The sequence below is a fragment of the Anticarsia gemmatalis genome, chromosome 11 (assembly GCF_050436995.1).
Source record: "Anticarsia gemmatalis isolate Benzon Research Colony breed Stoneville strain chromosome 11, ilAntGemm2 primary, whole genome shotgun sequence".
NCBI lineage: Eukaryota > Metazoa > Arthropoda > Insecta > Lepidoptera > Erebidae > Anticarsia > Anticarsia gemmatalis.
In genome coordinates, this window is record NC_134755.1 from 4,563,059 (window position 1) to 4,578,216 (window position 15,158).

Below are 15,158 nucleotides of genomic sequence, written 5' to 3' on the forward strand. Positions count from 1 at the left end.
GCCATCTAGTTAAAATAAATGAAACTAAGTAGTCGTTATTGATTGAACGCAGTTTTTTCGTGATTTAAATATTTTATAACACTCTGATCATTATTTATTAATGGAAGTTACTTTGTGGCACTCTAGTAATATACTTATTTTTATATAAATAATTAAGAACCAATTAAGTACATATTTATGTACTTTAAAGTAATTACGTTTAGAGTCAATTTACAATTGTTTATAGTTAAAATGCTGACACAAAAAACTTTTTTACTAGTTCAACTAATTTAAGAAAGAAGCCATAACATAATATTTCCCATATCTATTTGTAAAGCCGTCTTCCAAAAGAATAAAAATGGCATCAAGTTATGGTAATGAATGTAATGACATACGTCACAAAATACTTTTCGGTGAATCCTCGCATTTCAGGCACAAAAGTCGTGGTAAACTACCAACACGAGCAAATTTCGACTCTATTTTTAGACACATAAAGTATAATATTGTTTGTTGGGAGTTCTAAAGGAAATCACAACCATTTCATAGTCGACAAAGCCTCGGTGTTCGCAAACAATAGACGGAGGAAATCGACAAAACGCAAGATAAAGATGATTTATAATTTTGATTATAGGGCCAAAATGTATTTGGGAGAACTTGTCTGGAGTATTTTATCTTAAAGATGGTCATAATTGAAAGGTGTGATTTCGTTTACTGAGTCAATTTTAGGGGTCTGAGCAAATTTATTTTAATGGATACAAATTAAATCGACATAAATTGAATTCAAATAATGTCTTCAAGGCCGATATTTATTTCTACGGCGGTCAGATTTTTTTAAACCAGCCAACTGTGCAAGACTTTGATTATATGTATTGAAATTTATTTCACTCTAATAGCTCGGCGGGACGGATAACAGACAAAACTAGAGAGAGGTAAGCCGCTGGACCGACGGCTTTACGTGCTGTCCGAAGCACGAAAGTCTATCAACTCTACTTCCTAACTCTACATTTTGGATTACAAATATCTTTGGTTGATGATGTAGTTTTTATAAACAAGCAATCTTCCGGTACAATAGGATTTTCCAAATGCGATAACAATATGTTATTATAATCATTACTATCTGTTGATCTAACAAATTGACTGCAAAATTGTAAATAACCGGAGTAAAATCAGAGGGGAATCCCTGACGTTGCATTTGTTTACGCAATCAAATCGCCGTGACAGTGCGCTGACGGGTAATATTATTATATAGACACAAATTCAACATACTATTATTCTACAGATAATAATGTACTTAATGTACCATACTCCACTTCAAGTCAGCAAAGTAGTACCAATAAACTATACTATTACTTTAACTATCCCATTACCTACTATCTCGAGAATACTTAAATGACGGTTATTCCAAGGAACCACTTTTTTTAGGACTGATTTTCAAATAACGTGATCGAATCTAACAGTACTGAAAACATCAGGCAAGATGTGTATTGGTTGCTCAAGCACGCAAAAATTAAAATGTGAAGGGCTCACAGGTAAAATGGTGCATAGATAGAACAGAAAGGATACTTTTTATTTTGGGAAATCTTTTTCCGCAATTGGAGATCACGATCCAGGGCGGAAGCTTGTAACATAATATTATAAGAATTAAATTGAGTCACCAAGTTATATGAAGACTATAATGAAATGTAAATAACTAATTCAAAAACTTATATATTTAGAAGATTTTATTTAATAATTCCATTCAATAATTACTGAAATTTTTTATTCTAATAAAACTAAAAGCCTTGGTAATATCCTCATTAGATGAATCTTGAGATCAAAGCCATATGTCCTAGATAAAAACCGTTGGACATTTACAGTTTTCATTTAGTAGCGTAAATAACTCCTAGGACAGCAGTTTATTCCTTACGTTAATATAATAAAAACATATTTTGGAATGAAAATAGCGCATATATATTTTTGTTTTGGCTTTTCAAGTGACTTCAGAGTTCAAAAGTCCGACTCACGACTGAGATATTCCATTTTTTGCCCTAATAAACACTAATAATTCTCATACCGTGATTTACGGGTTTTTTTTCTTAAGCCAGTTCAATATCCGAAAAACATATGTTCAATGTCTATGATATTCGTTCGGTTATATAGAGCGTAAACAATGGTTTCGTTTTTATTATCTAAAACAGATCGCGAATACCTCTAAATAAAATAGTTCCTTTATACCAATAAAAACACCACTAACTAAGCATCCTCTATCTTCAGAACCATATATTCTGCATATCTTACATCAAATCAACCGCCATGCTCCCCTGTTTATTTATCCTTTCCGCTTAATCAAAATGAAACAATACCTCAGGGTATGCCGTTCAATCAATTCTCACCCTACATACACACACAATAGATCACAATTTCCCTTGCTAAAACATCCTAAGTAAATAAGAAACTGTTTACTCAGAAAATGAGGACTGGATTTTTTATGATCCCGCTGACAAAGTCGTTTGATTAAAAATAAAGTCGGTTTTTAACTTGTTTGAACAAACAAACACGAATTTACAGCTTTTTTATAGTATTTTAAGAGGAAGAAGAATTAGTTCAGGTGTCGTTTCTCTACCAAATAGCTAAGTTTTTCCATTGAGATACGTTTCTCATCGCCATTCCAGTGGTATCAACATCTAGCAAACATTTTATAAGTTCTCCATTGCCAAACATACGAACAGAAGAACGACTTCAACAGAAGAACGACTTGAGTCATATAATCTGGAGTTCACATAACGTCCTTCTTAAAATTTTATTCAGATCAATAAAATGTCTTTATTTCACAAAATAAAAATAGAATTTTACGTCTCCGATATTCTGGTAAAAAGATCTTTCTTATTCGTTCATTTGGTTTCAGTTATTTCCCTGCAACTCATTTGTAATGCCAATTTATTTACCAATTACCATAGAACAAACGCGAAATTTACACATTACTGGTAGCAAACAACTTATTTACACATTACCGCGAGAGACATTCGAAATCCCTCTTGTATAATGCAAATATACCATGCGGATATTTGCTTATTCCATTGTTATTTAGTTTCTACGACTATTATTTGTTCTATATTCAGTAAATGTTTGTTAAGATAAATAAAACTTGGTTCAAAGCGATTATATTATAATGCCAGAGATTACTTCAACTCTTCCTAATATTAGGTAACACTATGAGTTCTTTTTGAGGTTAGACACTTCTCAATTTGAAAAAAAAACAGTTGTTCGCGTTATCATCACATAATATTTTCTTCACCCATTCTAGGGCACACGTCATGTTCGATTAGTTACGCCAGTGATCATTATTTCATGTCACTCGCGACTATTTGTTCTGAACCTTACCACAGATAACGTCATTGACCCATCTTGCATCATGCTTTTCGATAATACATCTTTCAATTCAACTCTTGGACAATTATCCGTCTGAGACCAACTCTAGCTAGTAGTAGGTACTATTACAACCTAAGATCAAGTTTCCTGTTATTCTACCTGCAGAGAAGTAAGAAAAGGTACGTTATGATTACAGCAAAATATAAACCAAAAATCTCTCTTTATTTAACAACACCATTACTCTACTAAAACCACAATTTTCAGAGAGCAACGAAACGCGAAGGAATATTTTGGAGGATGTATTTAACTGTAATGAGGCAATTACCCGGCCAACTGTAGTGTACCCTCGACCTGTGCGCGTGCATTCAGTTATTATGAACTACTCATTTTGTTCGCTTATTACTACGGCTAATGCGTAATTTAAAATGCAAGAGCTCTCGTACGACCTGCCGGTTTTGGTTGTTGTAGTTACATTTTGTGACTTAATTTATTGAGGTTGAAGTAAATTTTGTTCCTAGAGCAATAGTATTAACTAATATAAATTACATTAAAAATTGGTATTTTCTTGTATGTACAAACATTAGAAATATAAGTCACTTCATTATAGGTTAACCATGCGATTCTCTGCCACTATCGACTATTGATAACCGGCTAGCCATCGAGAACTTTCGTATCAAAATCTGATCAACACCTCTAACAAGCGCCATAGGAAAAATTTTGCAGTATATTTTAAACGTCAAACTCTTGTTATTCAATAGTACCGATTGTTTACAATCGCCGACCGATTGTTTCTTCTCATCTTGTCCTAGTTTACTATTGTATAATATTATGTTTCGTCAACTCGTTTTATATTCTTACTTTTTCGATAAAAAAAACACAATTTCTAATGGATTGAAAACCTCTGACCGTCAAAGTCCCCAGTCTATCCTTACTGTCTTCTTTCCCGAAGTAAATGAAGACAAAATGGCAGAAAATTGTCCAAATTGCCATAGGATATACGTGAAATAAGTTATGACTAAAAGCCGTGGGTGGTAACCGTAATACATTTCTGTCACCTTTGGCTAACTGTGTTTTCTTATCGCAGGAAACCATAACAACGTTCACTTAGTCATACGGACGCAAGTATAACGTAAATAAAAACTGAGACAGCGGCCATTTTGTTTTGTTGTGTATTTTTTTCTTTGTATACAATGCGTATCGTTTGTGTTCATGCACTTTACTCGATAAAAAAATACGAACACTTTTGAAAAATTTTGAGCTAAAATTATTCTATAAAACTATTTGATTTTGGTTCTTAGAAGGAACTTTAGTAAATCGTACTACTAATATCGTTACTAGGAACTGGGTGCTCCCAGTAGTAGTCTGGAGTTTGGTTTTGTACCCGGTATTTAGCAGTAGACTCGTCCTTTATTACACAGGCTCAATATTATAATTATCTTAAAGTGAAGAGAATTACGATACATACTTAGCAATTCATTCTGATAGAACAAGCGTTTGTTGATGTTTATGCTCAACAGGCAAAATAATATTATATTAATAGAACAGCAATCCTCGCTAAATCGAGTTGCTAAAAATAAATAAAAGTAGAATGAAATTGTGAATTTTCATTAAATTCTACTTAATACTCTGAAGTTTATTCACAAGTATATATTTAATTTTAATTGGAAATCAGATCAATGGGCGTCGACGGAATTCCGTTAGATCATTAATTATCATTGCTGATGATTAATTAATTCAATTATATTAATCCTTTGGTAAGGTTAAATTGTTTTTCTGGGAGAATGAAAACGTTTTTGTGGCACTGTTTAACAGAGACCTAAAATAACAATATACCTAACGCATATTAAATTCTGAGATAAAATTGCCCATGATGTGCCCACGGCATAACATTGGTCACACTAGCAAATCTTACTTAATTCGGCTAAACTGTTATGGCGTTAAAGAATAACAATCGAACACACACATATTTAACAGAGCTATTTATTAATCAATTATTATTGTATGTAACTGGTACGAATAAAAGTATTTTTTTATTTTTTATCATACCTTGTGAAACTTATTTCACATCAACAATGCAGTTTCGAAATCCGATATCTGAAGCTATCGCTTCAATGCTTGTATCTCAATTCTATAAGCACTGTCAGTTATCGATATCGTCATACAATACAGTCAAAAGCTCTCGAGTTATGTACATTGTACATATATTTGATAATTCAATCAAGTCGATACAATGTTGAGTTCGATTTACGTCAACAATTGGAGTCGGTCAACATGGTGCGAGTGGACACTTGGTGAATCTAAGTGATAGTCCGAGGAAGTAATTAATATATTGTAGTTGTATTAGTTAGCTGCTTGTTAGTATTGCAATAGCACTGTAATGCTAAGATTGAAAAACATATTAAATACAGCAGTACTAGTTTTGTGTCTATGTCAAAGTTACTGAGTTGTCCCATTTGACTCTGACCGCGTGAATGTATAATAAAAAAAATAGCAACTTTGTTTTTCTAATAAGCAGGTAAACATGAATCTCTCTTAATTTCATCAAAATTGAGGAAACAGTTTAGTTAAAATATCGTTTCACATAATGACTAACAAAGCGACGTTCGAAAAAATCGTCGTTATAGATTTCAAGTTTTAGGATTCTTTCTTTAAAAATTTAATCTTACAACAGGAATTTGTTTTAAATTCGTACTCACACCGATATTTGTGTCATGACCTCGTGGGAAACCTTACAAACATACAAACCACAGTCACACAACGCACATACGAAACAGTGATCTGAGTATTTTGCAAATATTTGTTTTACCTACGACACCTGTGTGCAATAATAGTAGTGGCATGAGGACCACTAGAGTATAAACAAGGTCTCTTAACTATGCGAGCGTTCGTAAACTCTACCTCAGAAACATTTCCCAAAATGTTTCGGTATTGTATTTTCTACAATCGGTACTATCGCCTAGCGAACGTTAGGCATTTAATTTTAGAAAATAGGATCACAATCAGCGCTCCTGACGTATTCTGTATGCAATGCGAAATACGTTATGAGCGTCGATCGGTCATCCTCATAAAAGAGGTCGATAGTGGTAAGTGGTAGACAATCAACTTCTAAGGCTCTCTTTATTTGTAAATAGTTAACGGTTAGCCTAGTGTCCAAGTAGTCGTGTCGTTTATTCCATTGCTGAGGGCGCACGAACACATTCTGATGTTCTTACCATTGTTTATTTTGATTGATTATTAACAACTATTAGCTACAAGATTTTACAGTTTTCAATGCCTTTATTACTCTTTTACTCTAGGAACTTGCTCCTTCTGCTAAAGAAACGACTATTAGTACATCATCTACGCGATAGAAGAAAGCCCTGGCTTCAGTCTTCAACACTATATTACATAATAGTACGTTCTTTTCTTCACTAACTTAGAAAGAAACTACTAACTTATAAAAACGCCTCTAACAAGTATAATATCTTTTCCCAGTCGAGTGAAAGTCCGAGCTCGAAGCTAGTTATAGTTATTAACGGAGTGAGGTCCATCGTTCTGTTACTTTGTAGGATATATAGTCACTAAGTTTTAGATTGTTTTATGCTAATATTGTTTTATTAGGTGTTTAAGTTTTATTTGAAATAAAAGATTGATTACTCGTGTTGGTCATATAGAGGTACTTAGTATAACGACATATTGATTATAATTACTATTATGAAATCAAATTAAAACAAAAATAACTAAACTAATACTTACGGGCATATGAAATGAAAAATCTTTACCAAAAACCGTTGGTCATTGATCGTCGTGATAAAATCTGATGCCTGTGTAAAGGTTCCTGAAAATTATTGCTGAAGGGATGCAATATCCCCAACCTGCTGTTGACTAGCGTAATCGACTCAATATCAATCTCACAGATACACCTCAGATGTTCCTTTCAAATTAAAATAACTAATTTATCACTCCCTTCTAAAAAATTGATCTATACAATCCACTCCTCAGTCTGTGAGATGTAAAATAGATGAGCACATTAATAATAAACTTAGTTATCACCTTAAAAATGAATGAAATAAAACTCAGCCGGTGTGAAATGAGGTTACACCATCTCGATTTGGACGTCCTCGTCGCTTGTCGCTAGGGATTATTAAAACTTTCCATCCTTCATAATAAAGTTTCATATTGAAAGAGCTGAGTTGGATTTTTTACAGCACGAGTCATCTTTAATTGCATCAAGTTATGCAATTTTGTAACCGGAGCAGTTTTCAATAGGGAAGTCGAAAGTTAGAGTTATTAAATTAGCGGTTTCCCCTTGTGACTTTATGCTAGTTTCTGTGGTTTTCCTATGACGCTAAGCCTCAGACCACAAAGACGTATACGTGAAACCTACGCATGATATATTATAATTATCATAGTTACGTTATTGCAGTTTGTTGGTTTGATCACTTACATTACAGTTCTATGGTATAGCAATAAATAAGGATGCTTACTAACAGAGCACTAAATTCTTTCTTTATTTGCCTTTACGTGACAAGATATTTTTAATACTAAACTATAATTCATAATAATCATTAAAATTAGATTTTATTCAATATCTTAGTAGCCCCTATAACGCCAAGTTCAAATTTTCATTACTTATGAATAAACTATGTCAAAGATAAAATGTACGAAGAAATATGACACAGACGAAATTCTGATGAAAAAAACGTTAAACTTATTAATATGAATAAAACGGGGATCGAAGCCTATATAAGATTAATTATGATATAGACTGTCGACGTATGGAGCCGACGATTGACTTGTTCAGTATCTATTTGAACAAGTGAATTCTTTTCACCAAACGTGTTGTTGTGACATATTGATTGTTTACCATTATTTATGCAAATGAAAACACAACTTATAAAAGTCATAGACTCTTCACTATACACCTCTGTTTTAAATCTATTTCTTAGAAAAATGTACGCAAATAAATATATAATTTTAGCAAAAGTGTTATCTTTTTTAACAGTCAGTGTTTCCTCAAATTCTGCTACAATAGACCGCCCAGGATGCCCTTCAAGTAGGTATTCTTTTTTAAAATATTTTCTTAATCTAAAGAAATTTCCTTGAAACTTTTCAACAAATATTTTTTGTTCGAAAGAATCTCTGATCCTAAAGTTATTCGCGTTGATTCCTTTCACAGCTACGAAATTTTATATAATATTTTTAATTTTATTATTATCTTGTTAGGGTGGATGCCTAAGGGTAACTTTTTAAGCGATAATTAATCTAAAAGGGGTGAATATACTTGTTAGACAAACAATAATTGTTCGGAAAGTTAAATTCAGAAAAAAAATATTACATTAAGAAAATGATGAAAATAGACTTAGTTTAAAAAGTGGATATTTCGTGCTCCAGATTAGTCCCTTGGGTTGCGCAAATGAAGTTTCATGGCAGTCGCTTAACAGAAACTAATTTGGTTAGACTAGAGCCAACAAAGTTGCAATTTAAATTCAAAAGATCGTAAACTCTTGTGTCGCATTGGAACACATACGGCTGATTAAAAATTACTAAATGAAATCTGTATTAATACTAAAGCTATTTAAGTCAATCTCTAAGGCATAATATGAATCCAATTTTGACATGAAACTTAGACATTAAAGTCGTTAACGCCATGTCAAATTTACGCTACCTAATTTAAATAAATGTTTACCTCTATTTAAGACACTAGCCACGTGAACGTATAGTAACAAAAAGTATTACAAAACATAACTTTTCCCTAAAACTATTTTCTTACGTAAAGTACATGAGTCATATTTCAGCACCTACATCATATAAAACGTTAATATTCTGGAATGTATTCAGAAGCGTTTGTTAATTTGTCATCTCGTATAGTACTTTCAAAGGAATTCCACTCGTCGACAGGAAACTGATTACAGTAGCGATAACTGTCAGCCACTATGCAAATTATAATTCGCCTTTATGTATGCCGGCGAAGGAATGTAATAACGTATTCAACTCCTAACCAAGACTTAAGAAACAATTCCATATGTACATATCTTCTGCTCGGAGTAGGTAATGGTTTAATCATTAGCTTTCCGCACAAGTGGCTTGCTTTCAAACTCAAAGTTACATGTGATTTTCAATTCATTATCACTTCATCGCCAATACGTAGGAGTGAGCAGAAACGTATCATGCTTTCAAAAGAATTAGCCTGATGACACTCTAATAACAATATGGAAGTATTTTTCATCATCTCTCTCTCTCTAGGCTGGTAAATATTTCAACTACATATTTGCCCAAATTAAAAAAAAAACTGTTATTAATGAATATTAATTTGTTAACCTTGTTAAAAAGTATGCTGTGAAACTCTAAACAGTAAAATTTTGGATACTTTTCTAAAACAATTGCACCCGTTACACGTCCGCTTTGTATGGCTGGCAGCTTCCAAGTGACTGCAAGTTTACCCCCACTATGCACGTCAGACGCCCTTTAAATTACGTCCCAAACTTCATCTCTATTAAAATTAAAACAAATGGCATTCAAATAATTTTGTTTTCAGAATACAAATGCGGTCATCATGAACACTATGAGTTTGAAACTCCATATTGTCGAATAACATGTGACAATCGTGTAGAACTTAGTCCAGAAAGTTTGTGCGTTCCTTACACTGGATGCGTTTGTGACAACGGATACGTGAGATTATATGAGAATGGAACAGGACCTTGCATCTCAGAAGATGAATGTCGTAAGTATAATGATCTGATAATAAAAGTTCCATGTTTTCATAATTCGACTTTATTGAATTTCATTATTTAATGAAGTAAAATTTCCAATATGAAACGTAAATTCAAGGCTACTCTTTTTAATTAAAAAATAAATGTTTTCAATAATTGAACACGTAATGAGCTGCAACCAATTACCGATTACGAATGAGCACCCAAGCCTTTGCATGATTAAACTACTGTAACATACACTTTGACCGGTGAAGCAGATAAATTAAATGAGTTTATTATATGACATAACGCTTTATATAACCTCAGATATATATACATTGTCATAATTATGACTGTATCTGTAGTAACTCATCGCCATAGTACATACACGCTTATTAACTAAGTCTATATTATATTTAAATAGCAATAGCGCATTTCTCTACATTCGGTGCGGGCAAGTATCGATAGTTTGACATTTCAAATGTACGACCAAATTAGTTCCTATGGAGCCCGCTAAAGGCGCTGATCAGATTTTCGTGCAAAATGTATCGATAGCTAGCTGGTTGTAGGTACTTGATAGTGGTAGAGAATCAAGCTACAAGACGCTACATAGAAGTCAAAGACGGTACATAGAAAAAATAACAAAAGGCATAGGCACAGAGTGCGCGGGACGGAAATGGCATTCCGATCCAATTTCTAACCGATGTTTAAATATTTTTTTGCTATAACCAAGAATCGAATCATGTTCAATGTCAAACGACATGCTAACTCATTGCTCACATACAGCTAGCATCTGGTAACAAAAATATGAATTGGGAAACTTATATGTAGTTAATATTCATATTTTCAAGTTCGTTAGACGTATATTGTCATAAAAAATAACCAAAAACTCTATCACTTGAAAATATTTCAGATAAATCAAATTTCAACAAAGTTAAACAAATCAAATCATAAAATCAGAAGTGCTATTCATAAAATGGAATACGTTAGTAGTAACCTCAGCAACTCCACTTTGTACCTATTGAATTTTAATGCTTATTCCGCAAACGTTTTAGGTGCAAGCTAATACAAGAGTAGTGCAAGCTTTTATACAAATAGGTAATCAGTTAGCGAAATGGTCTCTCACGGGGTTAGCTGCGAATATAACTTTTAGTTTTTGTTGTTTTTGTAAACTGTTATATTATTAATATATTTTTGAAGTAGAATAATAGAGTTTACAGTAGTCATACATAAAATGACGTAATCTAAGGAAGTAACTAAATCATTTAATGATATGGAGACAATATAGGTAAACAATAGTAATTTCTTAATTAGAGTATTACAAAAAAAGTGTTTTTTTTTTGTTACTGTAATTAATTTTATTGCGTTTAATATTTTTTTCAGCTCCAGAACCTATATGGTGTGTTCCAAACGAAGTACAAACTGGCTGTGAAACTATCTGCCCTCCACAGACTTGCGACAGCTTGTACATCAAATACATTTGCGAAGGACCGAAGCTCTGTCGTCCAGGATGCGATTGTGCGAAAGGATATTTAAGAAATCCTTTAGGAATGTGCATACCGAAAATGTTTTGTCCTACACGTAAGTTGTGTTTTATTCTATTAGAAGTATAATAATATAGTACTTAACAGTGAAAGCTTGTAAGGAGTTTACAAGCAAAGTCTAAGAAGCGCTTGCAAGTTGATCTATGATCTCCAGGTAATTTAAATTGGGGATTTACGAGAAGGTACTCTCCATTGCATTAGGTTTATGTACAGGTATGCAGGTATGTTTTTTAATTCTATTTACGACGAGTCTACATTCTGCTCGTCACATTGATCATACAAATACTGGAAAACATTTATCAAAGTATTCTTTACTTTAGTGTCGCAGGATTTACGAATTCTTTATAACTGGGAACTGACTATATAGCATCGTATATTGTATCCATATTTATTTATTATTTTCAGAGTTCTACGGTAATCCACACTCACCGTCCTATAGTGCACTATCTCCTCATAATCACGACGCAGAATATTTTGCACCACTGAATACCTACAGAGAAACATTTTCATCTAGAAATCAATCAGCGGCCCGTAGTGCATCCAGTTCTAGAAGAAAATCACATTCGTCATCTTCTATGCAAAATTCTAGTAAAACTTTCAGCCATTCTAAAACTTTGAGCACAAGTGGTGGTAAGTCAATTGTAAATTTACATTTAGGACTTTACGAATTCTAGTTCTCTTGTAAGTAGTTCTAAGAGTTACTCAAATTATGGATTGAAGAAGCTAAATTACATACGCTTAGAATTAGATGGCAACTAGTGACGAAGTTAATGGTAAAATTCTTTGAAAAATATTTTTGATGTGTTCTAATTATCTTGTTTTGTATCGAGTATTTCTTTTATTTATGGTTTTTCTACTCTTAGTTCAAGTTTCCCTCAAGACATTTGAATTAACACTCACATTTAACGCAATTACTCTGGTAGATTTTTTATTTCCAAGTTTATTATCATTTAAGAACCGATCAATAAAGTCCATCAGCCAGATTATAATCTGTAAGTGCATTTCACAACAAAGTATTTCTCCACTAAAGTATACGGTTCTGACTCAACTCACTTCATAGGTATATAAACCATCGTTCAAACAGAAAACTTTAGACAGACTTCCACAAATGTTTTAAACATACACAAAACTAGATCGGAAAGCTCTTTGCACATGAGAATAGTGTACCTGTTTTCACTAAACGTACACACATACATTTCCAACTACTTCCGTACTCAGAAGTTAGTAGGAACAACTCTTATTCGTCTATATTTATTTCGCTTAAAGTTTCTTGACTACACTTAGCTACTTCATACAGCTAAAATAGATTACATCGACCTAAAAACTTAAGTAGTTTGCTACAACGTCGGCTTCTAGGGTTATTTATTTTGTAGGTTTGGATTGCTTCTGGTTTTTAAGACCGACTTTTTGCAAACTGCAGGAGATACGTATTTGAAATCTGCAAGTTTGCAAACTTTTAATGCTCGATGTTGGTTAAACTGTATTTAGAGCTGCGGTAGAAGTAGGTATACTGTGCTAATTTGTATTGAAATTCTAGATTCTAGATAATTATTCGACGTAAAAGACAGCTATGTGCGTTATTTAATCAACGACCAGTGCATTTTGTGAGAAATAGTAAAGTTAACTAAGTAACAATGAATAACTGTGTTAAATTTAATTTACGGTTTATTAATTTTAGAAGATTAAAAAAAAAATCAAGCACACACCTACTAGGTTGTTCCATAAATCTTAAATACTTTTATTTTTAATTTTCAGTCATTAAATCCGTTTGCAATAAGCCCAATGAAATTTGGCATGCGTGTCCTCCAGTATGCCTGATAGAATACTGCGGTGACGTAGATTGCCCACCAGTTATATGTACAAAAAAACAAACAATATGTCAACCGCGATGCATTTGTAAAGAAAATCACTATAGAAACGCCAGTGGTATTTGTATTTATGTGGATGATTGTCGTAAGTATATGAATTATTCTATAAAGTATTTTTTCCTTAGCCGATATCCTGCTATGATATCCAGTTTTAATAAAAAGCAATTGTGCAAAAGAGCGATTATCTACCAGTATCAACAGCAGTAGTTATCAGTAGATCAGCGCCCCTAGCGTGTTTTATGGGCACTACTTTATTTTATATTTATATATTTATTTATATACCCGTGAGATTAACCGATTACTCATTTTTGTAAATCACAAATATCTGCTTCCGTGACAGAGTTGAATCCGTAACCGGCACACAGTGGTAGTAATGTTCACTACATTACTACCACTGTGTGCGGGTCACACATAATAATATTAACTGATGTATACAGGACATCGACATGACAGGACATGGACATCGTCATTATACAATATACATCTACCATCAGATATCCATAATTTACAACATTCATATATATTATATTATATTCATATACATTCATATCTGTTTCAAAAATAAGGCCAGTCGTTAACCAATAAAACTGTATACACTCAATTATGTAAAACGCTTTTGAAACTGTGAAATGATGCTCCATTTTCTTTTGTTTCCAGCTTACTATGAATATTAAGCTCTCGATGAATTGGTAATTTTGTACGGACGGTGTTTTATTATGTTAATTATTTACTATCAAATATTTGTAATAAACAATCTGTATTTTACTGCGGTTTTATTTTCCTATGACGAATAATTAACATCACATTTACTTTTGTAAATATCAGTCATCGTTTATATTATTGTTGAAATTCTATCATCTTACTTCCTAGAGTCTGGAGTTTTAATTAATGACGTGAAATTCCATCATTTTACTTCCTCGTGAAGGGATAAACCACATTATTATGATTCATGAAAATACCTACCTTATTTGTATTGAGAGTTTTAGCAGTAGGTAATATAAAATAACTGACTCGTAGAGAGTTAAGTAGAGGTTCAAGTTTCAATTACGATTGTTTACTCTAATCGCTACTACAATGTTCTCAATTAATCAAGCAGTCCGAAGTTTGGTAATGTGACTCAAGCAATTGACATCAGCTTATTACATAAAATTAATGATGATATATATATGTTATGGTATAAAACAATGAAATGATAAAGTTCTATTAAAAAAATACGTTAAGTACTTTATTTCAACAGTAACAAATCCGAAACAATATATAACATTCTCAAAAGCTCCTTACACACATAAAATCACAATCGAACAACCGATGGAAGAAAAATTGAATTGTTATAAGCACTCAAACACTCCACAACCCGTACAAAAACTATAAACATTGTGAAAACGGGATAAGAGGCTTTTGAGAAGAAATCCGATCGACGCTAAGACTATATAAAGACAAATAGAAGGAAAGGGGAAACTGTCTATGCCCGGGGATATTGTTGCGACGCTTCGCTGGACGTTTTTTGACAATTTCATATTTGAAATTTATTTTCGCAACTAATGGTGAGTTTATGGTTTCGAATCACGGTCCAATTTTGAAGGATTTTAGGAATAGGAACTCGATCTAGTCTGCTATACGTGGAATGCTAGTTCACTGTACAATTCGCTCCTTCAATGCAAAAGGGCCACAACTAAAAAAAAAATGAAAATCGTTTTATTGCAAAAATGACACCTGAACCGACTATATTTTATAGTAAAAAAAAAACC

General features: G+C 32.7%; 1 protein-coding gene across 1 annotated transcript; it reads left to right on the forward strand.

The window, feature by feature from the left end:
• The first annotated feature begins 8,231 nt into the window (after positions 1-8,231).
• LOC142976365 (uncharacterized) lies at positions 8,232-14,243 on the forward strand. The gene is made up of 6 exons (XM_076119649.1): positions 8,232-8,362; positions 9,845-10,030; positions 11,382-11,579; positions 11,948-12,172; positions 13,298-13,495; positions 14,068-14,243. Exons 1-6 carry the CDS (start codon positions 8,260-8,262, stop codon positions 14,082-14,084), a joined length of 927 nt encoding a protein of 308 aa, XP_075975764.1. The 5' UTR covers positions 8,232-8,259; the 3' UTR covers positions 14,085-14,243.
• Positions 14,244-15,158: the final 915 nt, after the last annotated feature.